We start from the raw sequence: 12,059 nt of genomic DNA on the forward strand, positions 1-12,059 counted from the left end.
GCTGGTTAAGCTAAGACCCAGAATTCAAATGATTTAGTTCTAACACTAAAGCATGTGCTCTTAATCTGTATACTGTGTTAGGATGGGATTAGTTCCATATGGCAATTTTTAGCAAGAACCTGATATTGGGACATGACATAGCAACAAGAGAAGAGAAACAGAGATACCCAGAAATACCCAGGTCATTCTATAAGTAACTACTATATTGCAGAATAAATAGTGAATGCTAGACAGGCACAGCTAAAATTTCTAGCACTCCAACTCCAAACCAAATTTTGTTAACTATTTGGGAGAGGACCTGACATAGCCTCTGCCATTATCTAAACAGACAGAATCCACATGATTCTTGGAGGAGGAAAAAATTAAATAAACTCAGATTACTTTCTTTTAATCTTCTAGACTCCATCTGTACAAGTGGAAAATTCATCTGATTCAGTTAAAACTAACATATTTAAAGTACCAATTATATAGTCCAACTAAGGTATTATCTAAATATAACATATTTAGATAATAATTTATTATATTATAAATATTTAGCTATTTATAAATATTATAAATATTTAGCTATTTATAAATATTATAAATATTTGGCTATTTATAAATATTATAAATATTTAGCTATTATAAATAAATATTTAGATAATATTTTATTTCCTCTAAAGAAACAGCCATGTATTCCTGGTCCAAGATTATATTCTAAACACAGGCTTAACTTAAAGTAGACCATTATCACTACAGAAAGGAAGAAAGGTGCTAAATAACACTTAAAAATCTCACATGTACATTAGTAGACCCTTTACAAGGAAAAGATTGTTAAAGTTTAATGTGCAACTAATTTAGCTTGGTGAAATCTTTTTGATATGTATTATAAAATCAACCTATGGCTAGCTAACAATGTAATTCTCAGAATATGGAATATCAACATAAGACTTTGTTCATATTTCTGAATTAAGCCCTTTAGTGGATATTGGTTTAGATGGGCTGATTGCTTGATTTTAAATCTTATTTGGTGAATTTGGAATGGAAGATTAAGAAATAAAGGTAGAGAGGTATGATTGGAGTAAAAGTTATATTTAGACTGTGAATAGAGAGAAGATTAAGTTTGTGGTCTTTGCTTTTTGTTTTCTGGCGTTTTGGCGTGATTTTTTTTATTTCTATATTTTACTTTTCTTATACATAAGCATGAGATGATGAGGTCCTAAACTTCTAATGCACAGGCAATAGAGGTGAAGAGTTGTGAGAGATTCGAGAGCTATACTGGAGATAAATCAGCTGGACTTGGCACCCAAGTTGATATATTACAGGCGAGGAAGAAAAAGCACTTTGCAAATGACTGCATTTTCTCTTATGAATAATTAAGTGTATGGTACCTCATGAACTGAACTAAGTAGTGCAGGAGGATGGACAATTTTTATAGGAGTAGTGGCAGGAATAGGGAGTATAGAGGGAGAAAGAAGTGGTCCTGTGACAAACGCAAGAAGCCCAACATGGAAAAACAGGTAAAGTGAACAGGAGATAAAACAATCCAGGTAAGACATAGTACATCCAAAATGAGTCAATGCTCCCAAGCTTCTTTTTAGCTTTCCTAACATTTCTCTCAATACCTAGAAAATTCATTATGAATTACTTCATACATGATAGCATATCATCATTGACAAACACCTAAAAGTCCCTGTTTCCACTGTCAAGATAAATGAGTATAATAAGACACAAGTCTTGAAAAGAGGAAAAGCAATAATAACCAAAAATTGTATGATGGAATGAATAAAAGAAGCCTGGCAATACTGGTAGAAATGCTGGTATTGAAGGAATTTCAGTTCCATTCACTTGTGGGAATTTGATTTGTTCAATGTAAACAAAATGGTTTCTTAAAGAATTTCCCAGAATTCCAAATGGTTAGAAAGAAGTAACTACTCCTCTGATTTTATAAATAAACTCCTTCAAAAGTGATAAAAGTTAATCTTTTTTTCCCATTTTTTTAACTTAAAAAGAATTTGAAAAGAACTTAAAATTTCAAGGTTTAACACCATGAAACTATGACTAAGGATGAGCCTTTTCGGAAAAGAAGGAAGTCTGAAAAATATATAAACAGAACCAAGGAAATTCTGTGCAGATACAAACCAAAGTGATTAAAATTATTTTATATCTTCAGGATGAGAAACTGAACAATCTCTTAGGAATTCGTTAGACTAGTCAATGTCCAATTCTAGCCAGTGACTCCTTACACACTTTAGACTATTGTTAAAACAGCTGAAAAATTATTTCTGCTGTGGAAGTACAAAGAGAAGATTCAGCTGCTTATGATCCTCTTAATAGTTTCAGTGATTCAATGAATTTGGACAGTTTCTTATAAGAAATTCATGTGCATATAGCAAAACAGAGAGACACCAATTAATCCTTTTTGATAGACGGATGACATTGAATTATGCAGTAAGGTCCCAAGGTCTAACAAACAAATGAGTTCAAGGTCATAAAAGGAAGAAAAATCTTAATAGCAAATACCAAATACCAATACACTAGGAGAAAAATCTTAATACCAAATACCAAATCTTAATACCAATCTTAATACCAAATACCGATCTTAATACCAAATACCAAAATACAGCCTCAAACAGGTGAATCACTCATTTGTCATAGCCTCAAAGCCAAAGATGACTGAAGACCAACAGAACTTTTTGCCCCGGTTTTATCCTGAGAAAGTTTCTAAGGCAGTTGTGTCTCTGCATCACCATTTGAAACCAGTGAGAGAATGGGATTATTGGCTGTCGTTGCTATTGAGGCTTTTAGAAACCTCTAGTCATTTTCAGCTCTCAACTCATTACATTAAGGAAGGTGGCATCACTGCATTCTCTAGCAATATTTAGAGATGTTTATGAAGCAGCCAGGAGGCAGAGGAAATAGTACTGGGCTTGGATTCTGGTTTACGTTCAATACCGAAGTTTACTGTCTTTTAGGTATGTAAATATAAGCCCTAGTTCCCTAATCTGTAAATACAAATAATGATACATACTTTAACTGTATCTTACAAGAATTTAGTAAAATAAATGTTGTAATGTGTCCTAGACAAACTAGGCACTTACTAAGTGGTTTAAAAGAATTTAAAAAATCCATTGAACAGGCCAAGTGCATGGCCTGCGCCTGTAATCCGAGTACTTTGCGGGGTCGAGGTGAGAGGATTGCTTGAATCCAGGAGTTCCAGACCAGCCTGGGCAACATTGTGAGACCCCATATCTACAAAAAATATAAAAAATTAGCTGGGAATGGTCATGCATGCCTCTAATCCCGGCTACTCAGAAGGCTGAAGTGAGAGAATCACTTGAACCTGGGAAGTAAAGGCTTTGGTGAGCTGTGATCGCACCTGTGCACTCACTCAGGCGACTGAGTTTGTCTGAAAAAAAAAAAAAAAAAATTGAACAGATATTTGTTAATGACATATTATGGATCAGGCTGTCCAGAATCTTGTGAATAAATGAAATAATTTTAAGGAAAATTGACTGTCATGGCCAGTTAGTTTCACTCTTTCTCTTTATTGTCAATACCCACAAACACCAACCAGTCTCCGCCAAAAAAGAGAAACAAAGCAATAGAACGAGCAATTTTTGTGGTGGGGGATGATTGCAAGGGACAGTCTTTCTTTATATGTAAATAAACCCACAGGGCCATGTATCTGTTGAAAATGTCCAAGAAGTCCTAGTCACAGTGCTCAGCTGATCCCTCAAGACTTGCCCTGAAGAGGAACCATTAACCTTGGCATAGTGGAACATGTAAATTTTCCAACTTTCTCTCTGGCTCTACTTGTCTCTTTGCCTCAAAAACTAATTTCGAGAAGGCAAGGTAGAGGCAGGGGAAGGAATAATTTAGCACTTGTTTTTATAAGTATGGCAAAATGGAATGGGCATTTGAAGTTCCCAGTCTTTCTAACTTTGATTGAGGCTGAGAAAAGTTACTCCTGGTGATAACTCAGTGTATTCCACAAAGTTGGGGCCGTAAATGTGAGAACGTTCTGTCAAACAGCTATTTCCAAAGCCAAGTGCATAGATTACCTAATAAACCGGCTCTGGTTGTTGGTTAATTAATCACAAATTAAAAACTTGAATGTTATTTATAAAATATTTTGTATGAAATCCATTATACATAATGCTGTGTATTCTACAGAACAGAACCCAGATACCACGGTCTGGGTCTCTTCTGTCTTATTCCAGACTGAGTATATTCTCACTAAATGCTCACTAAAAAATCAAATATCTTTTTAAATGAATAAACTACATTTAATATTGCAAATTCACAATTAATAGATGGTTTTTACTTTGCATTTTAACCCCACTATGTAAGTATTAGATTCCCAATTTTACAGATAAGTAAATGGAGCACAGAGAGATTTCTACCTTACAGATTTGTAAGTTTTACATCTCAGCTCTAGTCTATACTTGCATTGTTGATAACATGTAGACAGGATGGAAACCTGGAAAGAAAAAAATTATGCAAGAGAAAATGTGCAAGGAGAAAGAGACAAAGATGAGACAGAAATGCCAAAAATGAATCAAGCAAATAATAATTAAAAGATTCCTTTGTTTCAGACATTGCATAAAATCTCAGTTAATACTTTAAAACATTCGTTTTTATCTCGATAGCTTCACATTGACCAAGTGTTAATTCATGGAAGTAAATGGGACTGCATGAATTTTTTAAAATTATCATTGTCAGAAAATTAACCATACAATAAGTTAGATTTCAGTGTCTCAAAGTAAAACATACCTCTGCTTCTTTTAATGTTTGTTTTTATACATTTCTGCCACAAAATTTAATAAAATAAATACCAAATTGATTTCCTCACCTAGTTCTGACAGCAGTCCCATGGAGAAACAAACATAATTCAGTAATTTGCAGAATGGAACACCACCAGTAAAAGAATCCCAGAAAATTCCCAACTGGCTAGACTAAGACCTTCTGAGAGGCCACACACTCAAGTGAGTGGTAACAGTATGCAGATAGAATTGTCTCACTTCAAGTCTCATGCTTTTGTGTAACTGTCACCTTGCATTTCTAAAGATGTAGGTAAGCCAGTTTTAAAAGTCCTCATAATTATGGTCTCACCTTGCCCAAAAATATCAAAATTGGGCTTGTTGAGCATGTGCTTATTGGCCAGGAGGCAGCTAGAAGTTGCTTTTATATTTCCCAGCAAATCAATTGGTCATCACTCTATTGGAAATGCTCACTCCTTTCTCAAAGAGGAAATGCATCCTGGTGATCTGGTGTTTTCTGACAGGGAAAGGGCCAGAGTCAACAGTAAGGAACAAATAACAACTGCCAGGATAAGCTGCCAGAAAACCATGTACCTCTGCCAAACAAACAAAGATCTATTTTGCTTGACATGTGGGTTTGGATTCACAATTGCCAAACAAATAGGAGCAGAAAGATTAGTGGGCTTCACTGGATGGAAAAACCCACCGAAGCCACTACACTTAGATGATCAAGCACTTAATGTATATTTATAAACTAATATCAACTTTGATTAGCATAAATAAGAGAAAATGTAACAAATATGTTTGTAAATTTTATGGCTCAATGCTTGATATTCTCAAATATATTATGGTTTGCCTAGAATTACAGACTCAGGGCTGTAGTAGGAACCTTAAAACTTGTAACATTGAACCCTATGATTTTACAGAAGGAAAATCCACATCCTTGAGAAGTAAAACAGCCAAAGATCACAGAAACATCAGAACCATGTCTTGAGCCCAAATATTCTCTGTTGCTAAAGTTATATAACTAGCTATTGACAGAACTGGAAGTAGGTCTTAAGCTGTCTTTTTTCTTCTCTACCTAGCTTAGTATTTGTGTGTTGCTATCTCAAGTAGGCAAAGGGAGATAAAATCATCAAAAGCAAAATAAGCAAGCTGATACACAGACAATACCATAAAATAGATATTTTAGGGAAAAACCAAAAATCATCAAATGTGCAAAAATTCTGCTGAACCTCAAAGATCAAACCCATTTTATTTTCTGATTTCTCTTTGGGTCTCTTCTTTAGAAACTCTTAAAACCAATTAGTGTGACTATCCATTACTTTATTTTGTCAAAGTCATGAAGTTAATGCTTATAATAATCTAAAATTGAAAATTACATTAGCATTTTCCCCAAGAAACTGGTTTGAAGCTAATTCAGCTAACTTTCTAAAAAGACACCTCCTTTAATTCTTAACATTAGACCATTCATAAAAATAACAATTTTGATATATAGTTCAAAGAAAATGTTAACAGTAACCTCACTGAATTACAGCAGTTTTACTGAAAATTGTATGCTAGTTTCCAGGCAAGTACAATTTTTCTACCTTACAGATTTGTAAGTTTTACATCTCAGCTCTAGTCTATACTTGCATTGTTGATAACATTTAGACAGGATGGAAACCTGGAAAGAAAAAAATTACGCAAGAGAAAATGTGCAAGGAGAACGAGACAAAGATGAGACAGAAATGCCAAAAATGAATCAAGCAATAATAATTCAAAGATTCCTTTGTTTCAGACATTTCATAAAATCTCAGTGAATACATTTAAAACATTCGTTTTTACCTCGATAGCTTCACATTGACCAAGTTTTAATTCATGGAAGTAAATGGGACTGCATGAATTTTTTAAAATTATCATTGTCAGAAAATTAACCATACAATAAGTTAGATTTCAGTGTCTCAAAGTAAAACATACCTCTGCTTCTTTTAATGTTTGTTTTTATACATTTCTGCCACAAAATTTAATAAAATAAATACCAAATTGATTTCCTAACCTAGTTCTGACAGCAGTCCCATGGAGAAACAAACATAATTCAGTAATTTGCAGAATGGAACACCACCAGTAAAAGAATCCCAGAAAATTCCCAACTGGTTAGACTAAGTCCAAAACAAAGCTCATCACCACAAATTTACCATTTTTTCAGACAAATTCTTATGAGTGACTAAATTTGCAAAGTGGCAAACTCACACTAGGCCTTTCTGTACAAATAAATAAGATAAAAAATGCTGAAAAATTCGAAGGCTGCACCTACCTTGACTGCGTCCCAGTGGTTACTCATAAAATGGATCCAGTACTCTTGACAAGTTCACTGAAAGTGTTGTCTTCAGTAGCTAAACAGAGCACTTGGCTTTTCTTGTGTTGATTAGCCTCAAGCACTTGGGAAAACAGCTAAAAGCTGTGAAAGGCAAATTAGAGAGGTTTTAAATGATACAGGTGAGCAAAGTCCTGAAACACGTTTTTCCAATTACCACAAATTTACCAGAAAACATACTTTTCCACAGCTGTGGGCAGAATATAATTCCTGTGTGATGGTCCTTGATAGAAAGATTACCGTGGTCAACAAGTTTGGGAGATACTGATTATCCTCTGTTGCTTTGTTGATTCTCAACATGCACTTACTTGCACTTTTTAGATGAGAGTAGTCTCATTTTTGCCCCAGAACTCTTTTGCTCCTGGTTGCACGCAGCCCTTTCACTGGGGAAAGTACTCTTTCTCCTGAGATAAGAATGAAAGCTACCTTCTTCTTACATGGCCCTGCCTCCTTGGCCAGAGTGATTGGTTGGGGGATGCAAACCTTCTCCAAGCTAGTTCAATCAAAGAAGCTACTAACTCAGCCACAGTTATTGGTCTGGGGATAGGTGTGTGATCTGATGTTTGCAAAGCAGAGCCTTTCCTTAAGAAGTTTTCATTAGTGTTGGGGTAAAAAGACAGCCCAGTCTGTTTGCTCTTAAGAATACGTGATGTGAGCTAGGAGCTCGTATCTCTCTTGAGAGAAGTCAGTCTGAGAATGTGAGGCAAAACGCCGGGCGCAGTGGCTCACGCCTGTAATCCCAGCACTTTGGGAGGCCAAGGTGGGCAGATCACGAGGTCAGGAGATCGAGACCACGGTGAAACCCCGTCTCTACTAAAAATACAAAAAATTAGCCGGGCGTGGTGGCGGGCGCCTGTAGTCCCAGCTACTCGGAGAGGCTGAGGCAGGAGAATGGCGTGAACCCGGGAGGCAGAGCTTGCAGCGAGCCGAGATCGCGCCACTGCACTCCGGGCTGGGTGACTGAGACTCCGTCTCAAAAAAACAAAACGAAACAAACAAACAAACAAAAATGTGAGGCAAATTGTAAAAGAACAAGAGGTGAAAGCCAGAGACTTGGAAGACGCAGGTATTCAATTATCTGCTCCAGCTGTCCCTCAGGCCAGTACAACATCAGCTGTTAGTTTGGGGTTCTGTTTCTTCAAACCAAAGATCCCTGACTACCGTGCTACACAAACACCGGAGCTGGAAGCTAGACTCTTACAGAAAAACTCACTATGCCCAGCTTATGCTATTGTTTGCTTTATTTTATCCAACTACTTTTCCAGAAATACAGTGCAGGTCTAGAACAAGAAATAAACATCATGAAATGTAGTAGGAATTGCTACCATTTACTGGGAGTTATCTATTAATCATGCATTTCTGAAATGCTTTACATAAAGCAGTTGCTTTCAAACCGTGATAAGCAGAGTTCCACATGTTCCATGGGGTGATGGGGTTGGGTGAAGTACAGGCGCCAGAATGAAAATAGAGAAGACAAAAATCTGGTGGCTTCCTGCTCGTAAACCCATCTTTGAGTAAAGCATCCCCCTTTCACCCAGTTCAATAATGGATTTCCACATATAATTACTTCTGAAGAAAGGTTATGCTGCCTCTCTAGATAGATAGATAGATAGATGCCATGAGACATATTATTATCCCTATTTTACAGTTGAAGGAAAAAGGTTTAAAATTTAATTTTTTTTTAATTAAAAAGATTAAAGAACATGCTCAAGATTATCCAGATTAGGCAGCCAGTAAAACGCAGAGGTAGAGTTAGAACTTTGCTTTGCCTGTTTCCAGAACATCTGACTCTTAGCTGCCATGTGATACTGTTCCCAATATACCCTTGTGGCTCCGACCAGGACAGGCACTCATTGCTTGCTTTATTTTTTTATTTTTATGTATTTATTTTTTTGAGACGGAGTCTCCCTCTGTCACCCGGGCTGCAGTGCAGTGGTGCAATCTCAGCTCACTACAAGCTCCGCCTCCCGGGTTCATGCCATTCTCCTGCCTCAGCCTCCCGAGTAGCTGGGACTATAGGTGCCCGCCACCACGCCCGGCTAATTTTTTGTATTTTTAGTAGAGACAGGGTTTCACCGTGTTAGACAGGATGGTCTCGATCTCCTGACCTCGTGATCCACCCGCCTCAGCCTCCCAAAGTGCTGGGATTACAGGTGTGAGCCACTGTGCCCGGCCTCATTGCTTGCTTTATTGATACTCATATTAGCCAGCTTGTCCTGTTAAAATTTAAATAGCCAAAGATGAAGCAGAAACCTGTAGTCTGAAAAAGCAAGAGTTATTGACTGGATGTAGCAAGGAAACACACACCAGAGCAATGATGGAATATCAGGCAAGTGCGAAGGAGAAGTGTCTTATGTAAGGTTTGAGTTCCTGCTGCAGAATTCTGAGGGTGGAAATAAAGTGGCCGTCAGATCTGGATTAGTTTCTGCTTCTGAGGTGGGAATCGGAGGAGCAGGGATTAACTAGAGCTGGGGCTGTCATGAGGGGAGTGCAGTCCAGCAATTGGGTATTCCCACTAATAGGTGGGACAAGTAGAGCAGAGCTGGGGCATCATTGGTAACAGCACCATCCACTCGGTGAGGAGGTCATGATGGCATTCTACAGCAGCTCTGTGATCTTGGTAGTGTTTCCTGTAAACTTGACAGTTGGCATTATCCATGTCTGTCATATGAATCTGAATAAAGGTTTTGCTATTTTTCTGCCTCAGCTGATTTTCACTCTAATCGTAGGGATGTTTTTACTCTTTCAGTTCTCAAACATGCTGCTGTCCCAGCAGGAGTTTTATTAAACTCAACAATTTTCAACGCAAACATCCATTCATGTGTACCTAATACACCTCATATATATTAGGCACACTCTAGGCAGTGGGGAATCAACCATCTAATAAAAACACTTTCTTCCGTATGGCCAGGGCCATTAATAGACCTTGGAAAAATAAAAAATAATGTTGGACCAGGACTAGCTGGAGGACTCCTGGACTGAGTAGTAAAATCAATGCCTTCTGATATTATATTATGAATTTTTAATACCATCTCTTTAATAGGAAAAAGCTATTTTCTGAGGAAAAGTAATCACAGGAAGGTATAACGCCTTTCTTTGCCCAGGTTCCTGGAAGTTAGAGAGATTATGCAATAGAGAATAAAATGAAAAGAAATATCAGGGGGTCCCACTGAAGGTCACAGCGGTTTCCTCTAACCATCTTCTTCCTTAGACCCCCTGTGCTCCATATGAAGAAAAAATTCAGGGCCTACAATGGAGGCATAACTCAATCATTTAACATTATAGGTTGAGTACTTTCTATGCACTAGGCTTGATATTAGTCAACACAGCTAAAATATGATTTGGATATCATCTCTGTCTTGAAGTTGTTCATAATATAGAGATATTAGCAGTTGTGGTCACAAAATGTGACACCACAAAGAGAAAATTCTAAATATTATGGCATCATCAGCAATAGGTAAGCAGTAGAAACAGAGGCTGCATCACACTGTCCAGATTGAAGCATCAGAAAGAAGGTTTGTATTAAAAATAAGTAGTTTTCTACCTATCAGAAAGCCTGCAGTACTGCTCAAGTTTTAATTGAAATTTCTGTTTTCAGCATCTCTCTCCCTATAGCAGGAATTCTTCCTGAAGGAAGTATGAAATCAAAGTTTAGATTTAAAAAAAAAAACAAAACAGGAAATTCCCAAGGAAGAGATATAGTACTCCAAATTGGTTTTACATTTCTTCTGATAGAGAAAAATTATTCACAAGATCAATGATTTGTTCAGGTTTGACATTCATCAGCTATGTGAAAAGCAAAATATGTGTTTACTATATACCATATAAATACCAGAATTATGACTGATAGCAGTATTCTGATATATATGTTGTTAGATTCAAAACCAACATATATTGAAAAACTCCTCAAGAATATATGTCATTTAAAATGACATTAAATAGTACTTCAATTCGGTCTCTAATTTCTGTTTGGAATGTGGGAGAGAAGTGAAGATGAAGACCAAAATTATGTAAGCTTGAGCCATTAGAGAAATTAAATATAACACACGTAAACATGTAGAGTTTATTTCAAATATCCTGATGTCAAAGCCACAAATTATGAAATTGTATTTGGTTTTCATACTAATACCAAAACATCAAGATGGTATCCACAATTCACTAAATTTCTTTTGAGCAGCCACAGTTTGTACTTTGCCAACCCACATATTCAGGCAAGTACATAAACGTGTCCCCATCACAGATGTAATTTGTGGTCAAAAGAGAGAGCATTGTGGAGACCCTGCAGTCATCCTCAGACAAAAAAGGCTTCAGGGCAGATCATTTACACTGGGTCAAACGTTGAAGTTTAAAGGTTTTACTGTGTGATTGAGGTTTATTATTGGGCATCTTATCAGAATAAAATAATGTGTGGTCTGTGGCATATTTTAAAAAATATGTAGAAAAGTAGAAGGTAAAAAAAATTACAAGAATACAAAGAACTCTTTGAAACAGTTTATGTGTTAGCTGTTTTCCATATGACATTTATTATTTTCCTTCTGTGCCCTTGCCTTGACACATTAAGTGCAGAGCGCAGCGTCCTTCTGCATTTCTAAAACTGGTCCCTTGCTAAAGTTATCTGCAAAAACACGGCAGAGAGGTCAAAAGTGCATGGCCTTTGCAGCTGGACAAATCTGAATTCTAATCCCGTCTCTGCCATCTAGTGCCTATTGGACTTGAGCAAGTCATTTTACCTGACTCAGTTACAAAATATATAAAACTGGGGTAAAAAGACCTACCATGGTAGGTTGTTGTAGTCATGTGATAATCGACATAATGAGCCAACATAGTCTTGTAGCTGGCTGCAGGGCAGTAAGTAGCATCTCTCATAGTAATGATAAGTTTACCATTGTTATTGATAGTGTCCTTAGGAGCTCTGCTACTTGAGGGCTGTTTATATTGCCCTTGTTATCTGCCCTCACTTT

At 36.8% G+C, this 12,059-nt stretch overlaps 1 protein-coding gene across 7 annotated transcripts in view; it reads left to right on the forward strand.

The window, feature by feature from the left end:
• CNTN1 (contactin 1) overlaps positions 1–12,059 on the forward strand; it is a 402,152-nt gene that overhangs the window by 384,252 nt on the left and 5,841 nt on the right. For 6 of the 7 annotated variants that reach the window (XM_032173711.2, XM_032173712.2, XM_032173709.2 and 3 more), the window contains one exon: positions 1,218–1,304. The exons of the other annotated variant lie outside the window; for it this stretch is intronic. In XM_032173711.2, coding sequence (XP_032029602.1) covers positions 1,218–1,304 — 87 coding nt within the window. Of the gene's footprint in view, positions 1–1,217; positions 1,305–12,059 lie in introns of those variants that run through there. 7 annotated transcript variants of the gene reach the window in all.

This window comes from Hylobates moloch, unplaced genomic scaffold (assembly GCF_009828535.3).
Source record: "Hylobates moloch isolate HMO894 unplaced genomic scaffold, HMol_V3 SCAFFOLD_13, whole genome shotgun sequence".
NCBI lineage: Eukaryota > Metazoa > Chordata > Mammalia > Primates > Hylobatidae > Hylobates > Hylobates moloch.